General features: G+C 39.1%; 1 protein-coding gene across 3 annotated transcripts in view; it reads right to left on the bottom strand.

The window, feature by feature from the left end:
* The window catches only part of PSD3 (pleckstrin and Sec7 domain containing 3), a 492,046-nt gene that overhangs the window by 313,891 nt on the left and 157,679 nt on the right, over positions 1-20,476 (bottom strand). Inside the window, exon 1 of one of the 3 annotated variants that reach the window (XM_063455814.1) lies at positions 12,031-12,230. The exons of the other annotated variants lie outside the window; for them this stretch is intronic. Within the exon in view, the coding sequence (XP_063311884.1) occupies positions 12,031-12,061 (31 nt within the window). The 5' untranslated portion in view covers positions 12,062-12,230. Of the gene's footprint in view, positions 1-12,030; positions 12,231-20,476 lie in introns of those variants that run through there. 3 annotated transcript variants of the gene reach the window in all.

Raw genomic sequence — 20,476 nt, 5'->3', positions numbered from 1 at the left:
ATATAAATAAATATCAATATATAAAAAAACATCAAAATATTTTTCAACATATTAAGCACTTTTTAAAGATTATCTGAATTATTAAATCTTTTGAAAAGGCCATAATATGGAAAATTAGTTCCTATGGGTCCCCACTGTGCAGAGCCCTGAATAGACTTATTCCAAAAGGGGCATCCTAAAGAGAATATTGGGATGATGGGATGATTGGCTGCAATGCCCAGTACTTTCATTAGGTGTCACTATCCTTTCCACCCACATACCTGGTAATGATTCTGATGTCACTCAAAAAAATGTGGGTAACAGCTGCTGCTGGGCTTGATACAAAGTTGCAAAAAGTAGTTGCACATGTTTAACTATTCACGTGCTAGACTGCATATGTTAAACTATCCACGTGCTGATATAAAACAGTTGTATAATGCAATTATAGTAAATTACATAAAAATAATAGAAAATTGGACAATACACATGCCAAGGAGCATATTTAACCTGTTTCTGATGCAATGATAGGTATAATTATTTTTCTGTAAGGGAATTATGGGTGGACCATCATGTTTACACATGCCAAGGAACATATTTAACCTGTTTCTGATGGAAACATGGGTATAAAATAGACAATGTATTCCATGCTTACCGATATGTTCTTTTCTCGGATATAGGCCATGGCAGCACTACAGATGGGTATAGCTCCTCCCACTCCTAAATTGGACAGGAACACCTCATTAAAAAGAGACTCCATCTCCTACATCCGTAGTCTTTTTACATGTCCATTTTACTTGGACATAGGATGTTTTGCACCTCCTGTTTATTTGGTGGCTTACTTGGGTGTAAGCATATCATTAGCCCATTGGGTGTTCAATGTCTCTCTTCAGGACACCTTAGCGACCAGGGAGTTACACTGCAGTGACCCTATAGTTAGCAGCTGGATGTGCTAAACCTCCCGGAGATGATAATTCTCAGATGGGGTACGTATACCTGATTGTGGAGTCGTGGGGTACCTTGGCTTTCCCATCCATCTTGGCTGTCCTAGAGGAAATGAGTACCATTGACATTGTAATATAAAAAGGATTTTCCTTAGCCTTGGTGTGTTTTATTACCCTTTTATAGAGCTGCTGGTGGACTCCTTTCCTTTTATTCCTCTTTTTTGATTTGCGTTTGTCAATTTCCCTCCTTTTTGTGCTTTGTTCCATGGTGTTCCAGGGCCTTGTCCCAGGGACATTGCCAGACCAGTTTAAACTCCTCCTCAATCTCTCATCAGCCCTTGCTAAACTTTTACCCCCCATGGCGATTTTATTCTGTTCGTGGGATCTGAGCGCTGTTCGGATATATTGAGCGCTCAGATCCAAGCTATCTGGGGATTATGTTCAATATAATAGCAATTATGTATTTTTATGTATGTTACTGTTCGTGTAAAATAGAGATATTTTCTGTACCTTGAGATAATTGAGTTTACTGCAGTTCCTTAAGCCAATAATCTCCAGTATAGAGGGGCGGGATTTTACTGTGTATGTGGGAGTGTTATTTTGTTAATTAGTGTTCCCATTGGTTTGTGTCCCTTTTGTCACAGTTTACCACTAGGTCCAGGGGGTGTGCCTCTGGCCTGAAAACTTGTGTAAAAGAAAGTCATTTTGTGTGCATTAAACAGACCTGCTTTACCCCTTCATGAAGTCTTGGCTCATGTTTGGGGGATGGGATAACTACACTCTTGAGGATTGCTATATCACAATACTCCCCTGAGTATAAGCTCTTGTAAGAGCTTGTTACTGGCTCCTGCTCTCTGGATTATAAGAGAGGCCTACCTACTGAAAGCTGGATCCTGGTCTTGGGTCCAGAGTGAGTGGAAGACGGCGAGACCCCAACCAAGCTGCGACGGTTCGTGGGGTCAGCGGTGGTTATGGTGTCTGGTGGAGTGCTTGGAGCCCTCGGGAAGCACTAGGAGTATCCGTCAGAGGAAGGTGCCCAGTTGGGGTGTCAGGCGTTCCGTTACAATACCTTCTATCTGACACTTGGCTTCTCAGTTCTGCTCACAGATCCTCATATAAAAAGGACAAGACACCCTTCTACGAAGCCTGTGATGACAAAGTGTTGTCTGGAAGGAGACTTTTTATGGCCTGTCTTAAAGCAGAAGCTGGATACTGTAGAGCCTGATCCAGTTCTACTCTCCTATATCCACCACGCAGTCAGACAGTCTACAACAAGCAGAAAAATCGAGGAAGATATCATGAATGGGGTCAATAGGTCCAGATTTTTGAACGCCTTGAAAAAATTCAGGTTGGCAATTGGTTTCTCATATAATGCTTTGATCAGTTTGATGCTGGTTTGGTCCATCTCAAGAAGCATGGTTCTCTCTGTAGCATCAAGATTTACTCTTTGGCTATGAAATTGGGTGGCAGATTCCTCTTCAAAGAATAGTCTATGTGCCCTTCCATTTCAAGGGGATATGCTCTTTGGAAAACATCTAGATGATTGTATAAAGAGAGCAGTTAAAGGACATAAAGCCTTTCTTCCCCAAGATTAATGTCCCAAGTGGTCCTTTCCTCAAGAGAGATGGTCCTTTCAAGACAAAGATTTTGGGCTTTACAGACCTGAGAATACTCCAGAACGCAGACATGGAAGGGAGGTCTCTCCTATTCAAAAGCTAATCGTGGCAAAGGAGTATCATCCAGACAAGCCAAGCAATTCCGATGGGGCGCCAGTTCAGTCCTTGGGGACAGGAGCCAGACTTTTCAATTTCTCCAAGGTTTGCGCTCAGTTCATGTCAGAGAAATGGGTCTTGAAAATTCTCCAAAATGGCTATATCCAGGAATCTACTACTGGAATCTATCTAATCGTGGCAAAGGAGGATCATCCAGACAAGCCAAGCAATTCTGATGGGGCGCCAGTTCAGTCCTTGGGGACAGGAGCCAGACTTTTCAATTTCTCCAAGGTTTGCGCTCAGTTCATGTCAGAGAAATGGGTCTTGAAAATTGTCTAAAATGGCTATATCCTGGAATCTACTACCATTGCTCATTCCCAATATCTACCTATTAGCATTAATCAAGACCCTGAGAAGGCTTTTATTTCAAGCATTATTGAGATGTCGTCCTCCAGTGAAGTCTTCCTCCCCTCCATGGGACTTGCCCCGGGTATTTCATGCCCGAAGAGCTGCAGCACACCACAACACTCTCTCCCCTCATCCAGCAGCAGGACTCCAAACAGCCACCTTCCTGGAAACAAAAGGCAAGCTAACAGGAGGGTGGCTGCAAATATAAAAATTTACATTTGTGTAATTTTGTCACATTGTGTGTGTTTGAGTGTGTGTGTGTGTAGCTGTGTCACTGTGTTTGAGTGTGTGTGTGTGTGTGTGTGTATGTAGTTGTGACACAATGTGTGTGTGTGTGTGTGTGTGTGTGTGTGTGTGTGTTCGAATTTGTCACAGTATGTGTGTGTTTGCATCTGTCACAGTGTGTAAGTCTGTGTTTGCATGTGCCAGTATGTGTATTTTTGTGTCTGTGGTTGTATGTGTCAGTGTGTATATGTGTATATGTGTGTATGTATGTATTTGTGTGTTAATGTGTATGTATACCTGTGTAAGTATGTAGATCAGTATGTGTGTCAGGGTGTGCTTCTGTGTATGTATATACATGTCACTGTGCATGTATCTGACAGCCGCTAGAGGTGCTTCTGGCCGTTTCACAGAGTTTAGTGAGTCAATTAATTCCTACGTGGAAGGCCTAATGCATGTGCGTCACTAGTTATGCATGCGCATTAGTATACCCCATCGACTGACATCGGAGAAGTCCAACCCAGCATTAAGGGACCTTAGTGCTGGAATCAGGTAAGTGTTTAAAAGGTTATTTAACCCTTTTATGGCCAGGAGGGGACCGATGGGGGTCCACGGAGGCAGAGGGTAATTATAGTGTTCCTTTAAAGGGACATTCCAGCCACCACAGCATATGCATACCTCCCAACATTTCAAATGCACGAAGAATAAAACTTTAATTTTAGGGGTGTTACTGGGCGTGTGGTCAGGGGCGGGGTTATTTAGAGAAATTTTAGGTGACTTACCAATAACAATTTATCGAACTAAAATGTAATTTAGAAGAAGAACAATGTATCTTATTTTACACAAGCTGATTTACAGACACATTTACCGAGGTTTAAATACAACTTACTGTGAATTGTATTATTGTGGAGCTCTGTTATACACTCCAACTATATGGAGCACCTAGAAAAGAGGGACATTAGGATAGAAAAAAGGGACAGAGGGATTTGGACCCAAAATAGGGACTGGCTCTCTTAAAAAGGGACACTTGGTAGGTATGGCAAATGTAACATATGTTTCTTTCTTAGATTATGGTCACTCTGTCCAATTTGTAAAATCCTCTACAATTTGCATCAGGGAAAGCTATATTTATCTCTCCCCATATATCAACTAGTACAATCCTGAGAAGCTTTGCCAGCAGGGGATCCTGGAAGTTGTAGTATAGCTGCAATTTTACAGTAGAACGTTGACAACTGACCCTTTAACTCCCAGAATCTCCAGCTGTGTCTACGAAGCCCTTCCGTGCAATGATTCATGGGACAAAATGTATCATTAGTTGACTCAAGTCCTAGGAGGCAAGGAGCTCACTACAGATGCTGAAACATTAAAATACGTATATTTTTGATGTAATGCTGTTTTGTATATAAAGTAGTTTTAAAAAAATTTGTTATAAAGGTTGAATAGATCTAAAAAAAAAATTAAAAGGGGACTATTTCATGTTTTTTATGTATTCAAATGTGAACACATTACACATTACAACCAGTAGGGGGCACTTGAGAAATATCCTTCTACCTTTGGTGGGTATCTGGTGTGTAGGTGAGAGGAAGCCTAGTTTGGCGTCATCGATGTATAATTTATTTATTTATTATAATTTTATTCAAAACAGGTCAAACATACAGTTGGTAAAAAGGTACACTGTGTAGTTTCGTGAGATGATCAAACTAGTTATAGATTTGTGTTGTTTATTGTCATCATTCCAATCCATGAATCTTGACATTTTAAAAACAGAAATAAACCAAGATAGATACGACAGATTTGGCTGTAGTATAACAAAAAAAAGGGAAAGAGTTACTTGCGCACTATCCAAAATCCCTATGCACATTTAAAGGGACACTATAGGCACCCAGACAATTCAGTTTAATGAATTGGTCTGGGTGCTTTGTCCCAGGTCGCTTAGTTCTGAAAAGCTAATTATTGCAGGTTTACAGAAACTGCAATAATTAGGTGATGGGTTAATGCCACCTCTAGTGGCTGTCTACCAGACAGCCACTAGAGGGACTTCTGGGCCGTTAGGCAATTTCTGGTCGCCTAAGTGACCCTGGACGTCCTCACGCTGTGCATGGGGACGTCCAGCGTCACCCAAAACCCCATATGAAAGCATTGTATAATGCTTTTCTATGGGGAAATCATAATGCAAGTATGGCCACTGCCGCGCATGCGCATTAGGTCTCCCCCCCCCCCCCACCCCCCCCCACCGGCTGACATTTGCAGGGGAAAAGTGAAAGCGGACCCAAGCCAGCACCGAGGGACATTGGCATTGGACTGAGGTAGTGGCAGAAGGTGTTTTTAACTTTGTTTTTCTGGCACTATAGTTTCCAATTAAATAACTGGAGGTTTTTACTACCACTCTAATGGCCATTAGAGTGCACGCTCACCTACCACACCAAGGCAAAACTCTTAGGTGAGTCCTATGCTAACAATTTACATTGCTGCTTTCAGCTCAGGTAAAAAAAAATATCTAATGAGACAGAGAGGGGTATTTTCCTAAACTCCTACACACTTATTAACCCTTAATAGGGAACACATGGGTTGGGCGTCAGTTAAAGGACCACTATAGGCACACAGACCACTTAAGCTTAATGAAGTGGTCTGGGTGCCAGGTCCCTCTAGGATTAACCCTTTCTGCTGTAAACATAGCAGTTTCAGAGAAACTGCTATGTTTACTTTAGGGTTAATCCAGCCTTTAGTGGCTGTCTCATTGACAGCCCCTAGAGGCGCTTCCGCGCGTCTCACTGTGATTTTCACAGTGAGAAGACGCCAGCGTCCATAGGAAAGCATTGAGAATGCTTTCCTATGAGACTGGCTGAAAGCGCGTGCGGCTCTTGCCGCGCATGCGCATTCATCCGATGACGGCAGAAGAAGGAGGAGATTCCCCAGCGCCGAGGGAGCCCGGTGCTGGAGAACGGTGAGTGTTTAACCCCTTCCTCACTCTAGAGCCCGGCGGGAGGGGGGCCATGAGGATGAGGGGGACCCAAGGACCCTATAGAGCCAGGAAAACGAGTATGTTTTCCTGGCACTATAGTGGTCCTTTAAGCATTTAAAAATCGGAATTGTCTTTACTGTGCCTGAACAAACACATTATCCAGAGATTCCCTTCCTTAGCTTTGACTACCGATGTCACTTTGGAAATACATACACATAAATGTACTGAGCGCAAGAGAAATAAAATGATGCATTCACGCATTCTGCTAATTCCCTAATTCAAGGCATTAGGGGAGGAGGAAAAAAAAAGATTCAAAATTGCAAAATTAGTCCAACTAAAAACATAGCTCATTGAACAAGTATGCTTGAAGTATACATGATTTCCTTTTCATTTCCGTGTGGATTGTATACACCCACGCTAAAAGTAAAACCTCAACATTAAGTAATACTACATTTTAACTGTTCTAGAACCAGTCAGATACACCAATATTTAGAGTGGCAGTGAAAGTCATTATATCTATAATTATAATATCACTTTTTAATCATGCAAAATGAATATTAGTGTAGGTTTGGAGGGGGGGGGCGTATGACAGTAAATAAATATGCACATAAGTGTCCAATTAAGCTCATTATGTTTGTGGGTATAGTTAGAATATATGCCAATTAGCAATTCTTGTTTACTGAGATACTGTAGTGTTTCCTGAGACAGAATAACTACCCTATTAAAATGTTTACTCTGCTTTATGTAGCGTAATTTACCACGTTCCATTCTTTTGGATTAGTTTACTAAAAGAACAGACAGAAAGGTGGACGGATGGACAGAGGGGTTGATGGATGGACAGAGGAGTTGATGGATGGACAGAGCGATGGATGTATAGATGGATGGATATTATAGACTGATACAGCCACAGATTTACAGCAATATTTGATCATTGAACTAAGAACTAACTAAATCATTGAAAGCCAATGACTCTATAACTTAAAACAAGAATGCTCAACCAAAGTTATTTGCAAGCTTATTTATTACGTGCCATTAAAAAAAAAAAATAAAAAAATGTATGATCCGAAGTCAAATAAATAATTTGTGATATATTACCTCTCAAGGCTCGCACTACCACAGCTTGTGAAGTCTAAGCACTTGTAGACCACAGGTAAACAAGACTCTTTTTAGCCATGCAGGAGGGCCATATAGGGCCGCTCTCAGTAAGCGGAGCTTAGGGGAGACAGGGAGCCTAGGTAAGTTGTCTAAACGTTTTCAAACTGTTTGACTACTTACTCTTGGGGGGCACGTGGGTACTCCTGGTACCATAATCACTACAGCAGGCTGGGTTAGTGGGAGTTTCCCATTTTATATTGCCGTTTGAGATGTGATGTTATAAAATAGTTTGGAGAACGAGTGCCTAGAGTAGAGGCAGGCCAACTGCAACAAGAAGCAAATCGCTATAGCATGTAAAAAGCATGAAAATTGTCAGAATTAAAGAAACACTCAAAGCACCCTAACCACTACAGCATGCTATAAAGGTTATGATGGCTCGAGTGCACGGGTGCCCTCCCAGAGTAAGTAGTCAAATCATTTTAAAACGTCTGGCCAACTTTCCTGGGTCCCACCGTATGCCTGCCTCCAGCTGCCCTGTTGTCAGAAGCTTCTGCAAGCTTCCAGTTAGCGCCACTGAGCTAAGTCCTGCTGTAGATTGCACGCTGAATGGCTGACAGCCTCAGCTGAGTGCACTAATCACTAAGTTTGTTGAGGGCACCCAGTTACTGCTGGCACCATAAACACTACAGCAATTTCCATTTAATATTATTATTCTCTCCACCTTACTGCTCAGAGGGTCTAGGAAGTAGTCTGTAAGGCCCCAACTATTTTGCCTCCCATCACAGAGGTGGAGGAGGGAAGGTGTTATGATGATTGCTAGCTAACCATTCCGCTCATTTATGTCTATATTGTCTCATTTGTTCCATGCAGGGACCTCACAGAACCCAGTTTTTTTTCTCTAACTTTTTTTTTTTACTTTCAATGCCACTGAAGTTGCAGAAATTAAAGGGTTATGGATGGATATAGATTGATACAGCTAGAGATTTATAGCAATAATTCATAATTGAAGGACTAACTAAATAATGGTAGCCAATTACTCCATATAATTTATTTTAGCATGCTCGTCCTTTGTGGCTGGAGATGGAGGCTGCCAAGATCTTAACTTACTCTATTAGGGAAGTCTTATGGTTGCCCCCTGCTCTTCGGCCGCAGATGGCGAATATGTATCAAACAACCAAAGCTATTACTAAGGCTTGGAGAGTGTTATACACCAAGATTAACCCTTCCACTAGCTGGTCCAGAGATACTCCCTTATCGGTGTTGCGATCTGCATTACCTGACTTAGACGTGGAATATTGGCTTTCCCACTCTGTCATACATATTGATTATTTATTTTTGTCCAATTCCTTTTTATCTTTTGACCAGTTACAGGTCAAATTTGGCCTGGTCGCCTTTGTTGCCCCTATGCATAGACAAATGGTAAATTTGCTCAGTGAACACTTTAACGCCTCGGATAGGGATCTTGGAGAACGTAACGTAAACATGTCTAATCTAGAAAAGATATATCTTTTGGATCCTGACCTTAGACGAACCATTTCAATCTGCTATGCTTATTTTGCTGGGGAACCTGGTCCAAAATTGGACTATATGACAAAGTGGGTAAGAGGACTGAATATGAAATTTACTATTGAAGAGTGGCATGGGCTTCGAATGGCGCTACGGAGCACAGTCTGTGTTATAGATTGGATTGGAGTCAATAATAGGGGCTGTCCCTTCTAAATAGGGGCACTTGGGAGGTATGGTATATCACGGTCCTTTCCATAGTCTTCCTCAGTAGGAATGTTTGGTATATTTGTGTGTCTGGCACCTAGTGTGATGCTAGCGGGAAGAAGATAGAAACAGAATATGCAAAGGGCATATTAAACTAGTATATTGTGTGTGTGTTTATAAAGCAAGTGGCTAAATCAACATACTTGGAACTAGGACTGCTGCGTACCACATGTTTTAATACAAGCTTACTTTGTCTCAAAAAACATATGTTTTTTTGGTGGACTTCAGAATTAACTCCATCGATAGCAGCCACGTATCACAACAATACAGTAACAGCTATCACGCTTGATTTGAAACCCCACACATGACAATATCGCTTGCAATTAATATTATTTATTAAACCACCAAGATACTCCTCAGAGCTATACATTGGATGAATAAAACACACAAGTAAAAAGAACTGCGCAAATTTGACTGGCTTGAATGAACTTTTAATATTTCTATTGTGAGCTGTAGATCGGTAAATATAACGTACAAATAAAATAATGAATGTAACAAGGCCTTTAACCCCTTAAGGACACATGACGTGTGTGACACGTCATGATTCCCTTTTATTCCAAAAGTTTGGTCCTTAAGGGGTTAAAGTTCTTGGTTAGACTGGTGGCAATTAGAAAGATCATATACTTGGATAGTTCTCTCTATTTTACCATGTCCTGTTCACGTTTCCTCTCTCAAGTTCCTTTCTAGGTGGTTCAATTTCATGCCGTCCTCATTTACAATCCGATATTTTATAGCACTTTTAGAATTTTTGGGGTATCCATCTTGAACTATTTCTATGAATAGCAATTTTCTACTCTACTGTTCAGACTTCTTCAAAGTAAGAAGGTTGTCCTTCGGCGTCATCACTGGTTTGAACATCAAAATTGTTCCATTGTCTACTACACTGCATATTAAGTTGTCTTTTATATTGAAAACAACTGATTAACAAAAATAAAAAAAGTCATTCTAAGTCATCATAACCCGGCTTTGGACCTGGAAGACACCAGATCAACCAATTTGGATAACACATATGTTGGAAAGCAAGATAGTTATGGAGATACACTACAGCTGTTATTTCTAATCTTAACTTAAATGCATACCACGGTTTTGGGAGTTCACAGTAAAATTTAGGGGGAGTTAGAGTTGTGTTCTTGACTCCAAAATTTGATCACTTGTGGCTGCTGAAGAATGCATGGAGACATTTTAAATAGTCCAAAAATGACTTTTGGCATCTAGACTGGATGAAATTTATAAACAACAAGATCCAACAGAGAGTAGAGTTTGTCACCATTCGATTACGGCTAATCTTAGCTGAAAGATGGAAAATGGTGAATGTGCCACCAACTTCTAACAAATATTAGAAGATTTGAGTATCGAGAAGAAACCTCCAAAAAATTGCCAGGAACCATTGACAACTTCGAACAAAATTCATCCCTTTGTGATTTGAGATTGTTCTGCTGTAAGTGAATTAAAATGGATAAAACGCACATAAAGTCTTATTAATAATATCGTATCATGTAACACTCTATAGTGCATATAATATATAACGACTGATCACTGGAAGACTAAGCAGTAATTTTAGCCCGGCTGGCATCCTATCTTCCGAATTCCAAAAGACCTGAGGTCAAGTAAACATATCTGCTCTGAAGAATGGTGAGGACAGCTGAGAATTGTGTGTAAGACAATCGCTTATCATGTGCTCCTTACTAATAAAACGTTCTGTATTGTACAAATTACTATACACAGCGCGTGTTTTGCAGATATTTCAAAGAAAATGTGATTATCTCCAATCTCATGACATACTGCATTAAGCATTCTCCCACAGAATGGAAGGTTAGTAGTACACACAACCCCCCCCCCCCCCCTACTAATCCATCACAGGAAAACCAAATTGTTGTAACACTATCATCAGAGGGTTAGCAACAGGGCTAATCCACATTTTGTCAAAAGAAGACTCACCGCCCTATAATCCACACCTCTTGTAAAAGTTCCACGTTAAATATAAACAGACACATCAGAGGTTAAAATAGATTTAATGGGCTTAGACACATCCCAGAACTACCCCTAAAATAGACAGCAAAATCCTGTTTAAGGGGGACATCTGAAAAAAATTATGGCATAGGCAAGCGTTGATACAATGTAAGGCCACGAGGAATATATATAAATTAGAGGAAACTTTCAATTTTCCTGCTGGAAAAAAAAAAGCACAGCTATTTCATAAAGATGTGTTTTTTTTGTTTTTTGTTTTTTTTTCCTATTCTCTTTTGTTCATGTGCTGTCACTTGGAGGAGAGACAGACGGTGCTAGATGACATTAGCAGAAGCCATCCAATGCTCTTAGCTCCGAGCCTCTGCCTATTCCGAGGTACCAGGGCTGATATAATGTTGTGGATTGTACCTTTTAATGAAAACTCCTCCCATTCTGACTGCGTTTTCCCTAGATAAAGAAAGAAGGGGAAGCTGCGCCCGGATTGTATTTGCAGATGAGGCATTATGGGGGGGCCAGTGGCCCCCAGGAGAAAAAGATATTTAATCAGAAATCAGAATGAACATCATCAGCACAGAGGAAGGTACGTATCCAGCCTATTGGCTTGTTTCATGCAGCATAGCCCCGGAAGGCATTGTGCAGTGATTAAGCTGACATAGCATTTCATAGGATGCAGGGACAGACAAAATGAAATCACCCATCGTTTGTCTTACTCGTTGAGTTTAGGGGAATGGACCTCTGCTGTGTAGCTTTTGTTTCACATTCAGAAATTTCAAAGAAAGCTTTGCATGCAGGCTCAACAAACATCTAATTTCTACTGCACATTTTCCAGGAGAAAAAAGGTGGATACTGCCAAAAAACACACACACACACACACACACACACACAAACAGAAACCCCATAAGCAGTCGCTGGCTACAGCAGGGATAGCAGAATATTATGTGTACAGGACAAAAGATAACATGAGGCTACTTACAGTGACAATGGCAGGTACAGCAGTTACCCATCGATCAATGAAATTGCAGGGATCATCAGTTTATTGCTCCGGCAAAGTTAGCTAAAAGGATCCCAGCTAATTCAGGCTCTGCTATTCCAGATTACTGGATGCATACTAGTTTCAAATTTCCTGGCACAGTCTTGTCCAGCGCTGCACAGAGTGATGTAAATGGCAGCATTATGGGAACGAGGAGGGAGATGCAGACTCATTCTCTCCAGGCTTATAGCAGAAAGAAATCATTTGCAAATGGCTAGGGTGTTGCACCCTATCAGTACTCTACTATCCGTGAGCAGTTGTGTCTGTTGAAGAGACACACATGCATATATTATATATAGATAATTGCAATAAGACGCATCATGTAAGCATAGTTTTACGTTAATTAGCAGCTTAATCATTTTAACCTCTTCATAAATGCTACATCTCTTTAGGCTCTATAATTAAAGACAAACAGATACCTCTAAAGCTCCAACCTAGTCCATAGCGATGTAGAATGCTTTGTTAACTTCAGCGGATGCAAGAGGACCTATTCTGGCAGTCTAAGAGATTGGTGACTAAACCTTTTGCACTACAGTGGTTGCGGGCTTGAATTATTTATCATGTTCAGGATGAGTATAACACGAGATGGGATCAATAGAAGCAACAAGGTACCAGTGGTAAAGCATCATGGGAAATGTAGTTTATAGTAGCTCCAGTGCCAAAGGCTACCCATCACTGGACTAATAAAAAAGAAGAATCTAAGTAGAATCTTTGTCATATACACATAACTTTATTTTCACAGGGAAACTGTTTAACCCCTTAAGGACACATGACATGTGTGACATGTCATGATTCCCTTTTATTCCAGAAGTTTGGTCCTTAAGGGGTTAAATGCCGTCACAAGATGTAAAGAGAAAAGGTAAGCAGAGTGTGAGACACAGAATCTCACAGATTTCATAGACAGACGAAATAAAATACTTTTATGAACATCTGAGCTTCGGCGCTTTACTTCTAGGCACGGAGAGAGAGAATATGAGTGAGTTTGCTTTTAATGCGCCTTCTTTGATTATTTGAAGTTTGTCGCTCACTTGCCGGAGCTATCTGTGAATGCTTTAATCAAGCTCTGAGTCACCCGGTGACTCAAATTGAAGCTTGTTAGCAAAGTCCCAGCCCAATATTATATTTATAACATGAGAGACTAGAGAAATGTTTATTTTTAATGACTTTAGAAGAGGATAGAAATCACATCCGCACAGATGGAGAATTAAATTCAAAGAACACACCTGTCATGTTCGCAAGCATTTTCAATAACTGTCTGTAATGTTGAAATGTGTTTAAAGATAGCATCAATTGTAGAATTGTTAATGGTACATTCACTTTTATTTTAACAGACTGGAGCTGTTTGGTGGACCCGTAGCATTCCCATTTGAATTTAAAGGGACACTCCAGGCATCCAGATCACTTCAGCTTATTGAAGTGGTCTGGCTGCTGTGCCCCTATTGCACTTCCAGAGAACTGCAATATTTATATTGCAGCTCTAAGTCTGCCATCTGTGGCTGTCCATAAGACAGCCACTGGGGGCGCTTCCAGATTCATAACAGACCTTTGGTGCGTTATCTGACGCTGGACGTCCTCACAGACCTCCAGCGTCAGACTTTTCCCATAGGAAAGCATTAAATAATGCTTTTCTATGGGGAGTTCTAATGCGCACGGACATTGCCGCGCTTGCGCATTAGTCCTCCCCTGCCGGCTGACGTCGGCAAGAGAGGAGCGTGGGCGGAGCCTGACCCAGCGCCGAGGGACATCGGCGATGGATTCAGGAAAGTAGCTGAAGGATCTACAGGATCCTGCAGTGCCAGGAAAACAGGTTTGTTTTCCTGTCACTGGAGAGTCCCTTTAGCAAGATGCTGTCTGTTTAATGCTTCATTTGGTGGATGTACCGAATAGTTAGCAGAGGTTGTTCTGTTGTACACGCATTCACAAATGTTGAATATACCAACTAGAGTTTCTACAAGAGACAGCCTTATTCTCAGTATTGTTTCTTGTCTTTACCTGACTTAATAATATAAACAGAACCTGATTAAACCCACAACAAAACCAATATGCTGTCAATTTGCTGTCTCTGAGCATATTGGTCCCATACTTCATTGTCTTTCCTACATAGTAAGTTGTTTTAATGGAGTGCAACTTTGCTATGATTGTCCAATTAATTGGTGCATTTGCAGCTATCACTGCGCCTGCGCCAGTTTTCCCAGGGCCAAGCAAAAGAAGAAGCAACATACACCTGTTGCTGAATAAAAGGGTAAGTAATATATATTTCTAAATTCATATAGGTGGGGGTGCCTGGCATGTGATGGGTCAAAGAAACACACTACGCATATATATTGTTTTTCGTGTTGGAGTTCTCCTTAATGTAGGCCATTTGTCTGACAGGATTTATGATGGGATCTTTGGTCACCTATTTCAGCTATGCTAAACAGAAAGAAGGGAAGGGTCTATGGTGACTATCCATTAGGCCAGGGGTCCTCAAACTCCGGCCCTCCAGATATTGCTGAACTAAAACTCACATGATTCTCTGGCTATCTATGTAATTCAAAGAATCATGGGAGTTGTAGTTCAGCAACATCTGGAGGGCCGCAGCTTGAGGACCCCTGCATTAGATGTTCATCAAGACAGGAAATAGCTGCAAATGAGGTTCCAAAAAATTACTTATTTCGTGAATCGGATCACAACTTGCCTCTGTGGTGATGAACAAGTTATCTAGGTTTCACAAGAAAATTAGTGAGTGGCTCAAATGAGACATATGACTTAATATCCTTTTCCAACCCCACAAACAAAGTGAGACTGGGCTAAGAAAATGATGTGTACCATTGATATGGTCTTTAGTTGGGCCTGAGACAGCAAGGCTGAAATTCTGAATAGCTCTTAAATCGATTAGTCCATCCCCTTAGGGCCTAGCTGTCTTTGCTCTAATATGTATGTAGCTACCTGATGCATGTGCCTGATTTTGTCACATGGTTTAAAAATCTAAGTTTTAGGCATCAAACAAGGGCCTAAAACATTGTGTGAGTCTATGTAACTTGCTTGCTCTTTATTCTAGCAAAACTCAGTCAATTGCCTACAACTACGTCACCCTCACAAAAAATAAAAATCCATGCTTGCCTATCAAGGGGTCCAAGCAGACTGAGCATTGAAGGCGGGAGAAGCTATTATAAAAGTAGCCCTTGCCTGGAATGTTGAACCAACCAATCACAGCAAAATTGTTCCACATGAAGCGTTAACAGCCGGTTGGTAAACCTTACGGACAACATTGAAAATGAGCCCTTGGATATACAACAACAAATCATCTTCATTGTCTATCGTAACTCACAGGAACTATATACTGTAAAAGCGTGCATTCAAATCACTACTAAGGGTAAGATTTGGTTCTACACGGTTAAACAAGAGAACTCGAGGAAACAATGTGACTTTTTCTTTCATACGGGAGAAAGATGACACAATGTAAATTTTACAGACAGAAATTCCTGGTCAGTAAAACTCTTTACAAGCAGAATGAATCTAGGCCTTGCAGTTGCTATAACATTAGGTTTTATTATTGCCAATGGCAACGCCGTTCACGGTCTCACTTTATACACAGTGGAGTACGTTTTCAGAATCAATAAAGCTGGATACAAAAAAAATAATAATAATTGAACAGTACACTCCATATGTCCTGTCACATTGTACATTATATCAGCAGTCATGGTTTGCAAAAATGGGTGAGAATGATGTTTAAAATCAGAAACTTAGCACCTCCCAGTCCATTTTTACCACGTCAACAATATATGTGAACACAACCCAGTGAAGCAAATTATGTATATGTGATTTAAAGCAAACCAGGACTTCCCTTAATGTTTCAGGTGAAGTATCCTGGTAACTCCTCGAAGACTTCCTCTTGTCTTCAATAGATATATGCACATAGATAGGGGAAAATCTGCTAAATATAAATACAATAAAGGAACATAGCGTTTAACTGTGTGGGGACTGGCACTGATTTAAAGTTACAATTGGTCACTCACAGATTTGCAGAATTAAAAGAGCCTTGAGTGGTATCTTTCAGTGTCCAATCTGTTGTCCCTCCTCACATGTTCCTCTCAGAGCAGAATGTATGTATCTCAAAATAAAAAGATATATACACGAATGTAGTACACTTCCAGAGTTGAAATAAAAAAGTATTTAATGACTTGCATATAGGTAAAAAACAAACGGCTTGTCACCATGCACGTCCTACGCGTTTCGTCCTAGATATGGACTTCCTCAGGGACTTGGTGCAGTAAAGTGCAAAAACGAAATAGCAGCATAAAGCATATCCCCCCTCCCAGTCCTTATATACATCCCCATTTAGTCCCAAATGTTCGCCAGCTGGTTTTCAATTTTCGCGGCATTTTCCCGGTGACGTCATCACGTGTGCCGCGATGTTTCTCCTGATGACGTCATCACGTCCAGCGTGTGCGTTCCATCTTGCGTTTCACAGACCCGGAAGTGGGTCGCGGTCATTGCAATTCAATCGTTTTAGCTCAGAAAGTTTACATGCGAGTAAGGGAAATCGGGGTGGGGGGAAGAGAAAAGGGTTAAAAGAACTCTGGATGGTACTACTTAGAATGAATAAAAAATAAGTAAGAATATATGTTTCCATTACAATTTATATTCATCATGCAGACTGCAATTGCAGGATTTATGAATGCATCTCACTATACAAAACAAAATATAATAAAAAATGAAGAATAAAGATTTATGTGCAAGCATGAATCAACTATTCTGCATGTGTACATATATAATTCTTGGATTTCCATACATATATCATTCTTACTATTTGGAGGTTTTGTCAAATACAAACATTGCTACTCTTTAATGTACATTGATCATACAGTACAATACATTGGTTATACAGTGTTAGTTATCTATACACATTGTAGTGATTGGTGAGACCCATTTATATCACACTTCTGTCTCTTTCTACTTGAAGGTGAATGGAGTTCATTTTATCTTTGAATTAAATGAAATCCAGAATTTGAAAAAATTATAAAAAAGTTTTTTGAAAAAATTATGAGTATACACAAAAAATAAAAAGTTATATGTAATGATGAATATGGAAAATATAAAAAAATAAGAAAATGTATGAAATATATAAAAATATGTAGGAAATATAAAAAAGGTTATGAAAAATTATATCAGTAAAAAGGAAAAAATTAAAATAAAATAAGGAAATGAAATGAAAAACGCAGAATAAAAATTAAAGATTAGATAAAGATGAAAATAAAAATAAATAAAAATAAAAATACAAATAAAAATAAAAATATAGATAAAAATAAAAATAAAAAATAAAAATAAATACGAATGTAAATAAAAATAAAAATAAAAAATAAAAATTCAAATATAATATAAATAAAAAATAAAAAATAATTTATTTATTTTTTTTAAATGTATATAATTTGAATCTTCAATTTTTTAATGAGAGAGAAGTGTGATAATACCCATGCACTACACAAGAACCGGAAAGGAGATAATTTGTTTAGTCTTCAAAGAAGCTCCACAGGTCAATATCTAGGTTTAGGCCAAGAGGTTGGAGTGTTTTTAATTTGCTGATCCAAAAAGTCTCTCTTTGAGAGAGTTTTTTGGTCAAATTACCTCCTCTCCAATATGGATCCACTTGTTCAATACCCAAAAACATAAAACTCCGCCAGTCAAATTTGTTGCAAGTGTTGCAATGTAGTGGTACTATATGTTTCATTGATTTCTTTCTAATATTATTTTGGTGTTCCAATATTCTCTCTTTTAGTTTTCTGCATGTTCTCCCCACATACTGTTTCCCGCAGGGGCATTGTAACATATAAACTACATTCCTTGTGTTGCAATTAATATTAGATTTTATTTTAAATCGTTCTTTCGTAGTGAAGCTTGTGAAGTCTCTTTTTTGTATAAATTTTTGATTTTTACAGGCTTTACAAGAATTGCAAGGGGTGAAGCCACTGATGTTAGAGGTTATGCTTTTACGTGGGGTTTTTAGGGCATAGCTTGGGGCTAATACATTTTTTAAGTTTTTTGTTCGCCTGAAAATCACTGGTGTTTTTTTTGGTAAAGCTTTACCTAAAATGGGATCTTGACGCAGAATGTCCCAATGTTTGTTGAGGATCTTTTTTATTTTCCAGTGTTGTGTATTGTATTGGGTTGTAAAAGAAAAATTATAATTATCCTTAAAATGTCTTTTGGGGTTTGGAGCTATCAGGTCCCTTCTATTCTTTTTTCCTATTTCTTTAATTTCTTTGTCTAACAGAGTTGTTTCATATTTTTTTGCCACAAATTTGTTTTTTAAATGCTCAGCCTGCTCTCTAAAATCTGAATTTTTCGAGCAATTTCTTCTTACTCGTATTAGCTGGCTTTTTGGTATGGTCTCCAACCATTTGTCTTTGTGGCAGCTTTTTCTATGAATAAAACTGTTACCTTCAGTTTTTTAAAAAAAACATTTTGATTGGATCTGGTTGTTTTCTACAAAGAGGTTTAAATCAAGGAAATTGATGGTGGTGGTGTTAACTTCATATGTGAACTTTAAGCCATAATCATTTTGGTGAATGTAATCTATAAATGATGACAAATCATCCTGTGGTCCTTGCCAAATTAAGATAATGTCATCAATAAAACGCTTCCATAGGACCAGGTTCGCTACCCAGCTATGCCCACTCCATATGTGGTTGGATTCCCAATCCCGCATATATATGTTTGCATAGCTGGGGGCGAACCTGGTCCCCATGGCTGTACCAGTCGTTTGGAGGTAAAATGAATCATCAAAGAAAAAATAATTGTGTTTAAGGATGTAGTGGATACTGTTTAGGATGAAATTTCGAAAATTTGATGATATGTTTTCATCTTTCTCCATAATTCTTTCCACTGCACCCAGGCCTTTCTTATGTTTTATTATTGTATATAATGATGTGACATCTAGAGTCACCCAAACATAGTCGTGTTCCCAAATTATATTCTCCATAGTTCTTAGAACATGTGCAGTGTCTTTTAGGTAGGAGGGGGCTTCTTGCGCATATTTTTGAAGGTGGTGATCCACAAATTCTGAAAGGTGAGCGGATACAGAATTTATACCGCTGATGATTGGTCTCCCCGGGGGTGTTATTGGGTTTTTATGTAGTTTGGGGAGAAAATAAAAAATGGGTATGATTGGAAAATTATTAAAGAGATATTCTTTATTGTTTTTAGAGATTATATTGTTTTCATAAGCCTGGTCCAACAGGAGTCCTAGGATGGTATTACATTTTTTTGTTGGATCTCCTGTGAGTTTGATGTAAGTTTCTACATCTCCCAAGATTCTGTGTGCCTCATTCATATAATATTCTCTCGTCATAATAACTATGGCTCCCCCCTTATCAGCTTCTTTTATTACTATGGTGTCCATTTTTTTTAATTTTGTTATACTTGCTGATTCTTCCTTACTCATATTATATTTATTTTCCCTTGGATTTTTTTCTTTTTCTAATTCTTCTAGGTCATGGCATACCATACTATTAAATGTGTCTAGGAAGGGACCTCTATCTCCTACTGGGTAAAAATGTGATTTATTTTTAAATTGTTTCTGCTCTAAACTGGTTTCATCTGAACTTTTTGTAAATGTGTTTTCTTCTGTCTCTCTCTTTAAGAAGAATCTCTTAAGTGTCATTTTGCGGATGTATTTCTGAACATCAATGTAAGTGTTAAAAAAATTCATTTTTTGGTTTGGTGCAAATTTGAGGCCTTTACTTAAGGCTTTCAAATCCGTATCACTTAACTCAACATCAGTTAGGTTATAGATTCCATAATGTTTCTCTAGTGTCTTTGTCTTACATTTGTCAAACATTATGGAATCTATAACCTAACTGATGTTGAGTTAAGTGATACGGATTTGAAAGCCTTAAGTAAAGGCCTCAAATTTGCACCAAACCAAAAAATGAATTTTTTTAACACTTACATTGATGTTCAGAAATACATCCGCAAAATGACACTTAAGAGATTCTTCTTAAAGAGAGAGACAGAAGAAAACACATTTACAAAAAGTTCAGATGAAACCAGTTTAGAGCAGAAACAATTTAAAAAGAAATCACATTTTTACCCAGTAGGAGATAGAGGTCCCTTCCTAGACACATTTAATAGTATGGTATGCCATGACCTAGAAGAATTAGAAAAAGAAAAAAATCCAAGGGAAAATAAATATAATATGAGTAAGGAAGAATCAGCAAGTATAACAAAATTAAAAAAAATGGACACCATAGTAATAAAAGAAGCTGATAAGGGGGGAGCCATAGTTATTATGACGAGAGAATATTATATGAATGAGGCACACAGAATCTTGGGAGATGTAGAAACTTACATCAAACTCACAGGAGATCCAACAAAAAAATGTAATACCATCCTAGGACTCCTGTTGGAC

Source organism: Pelobates fuscus, chromosome 5 (genome assembly GCF_036172605.1).
Source record: "Pelobates fuscus isolate aPelFus1 chromosome 5, aPelFus1.pri, whole genome shotgun sequence".
Classification (NCBI taxonomy): Eukaryota; Metazoa; Chordata; class Amphibia; order Anura; family Pelobatidae; genus Pelobates; species Pelobates fuscus.
The sequence above is the reverse complement of the archived record's forward strand: the minus strand, read 5'-3'. Positions and strand labels throughout refer to the sequence as shown.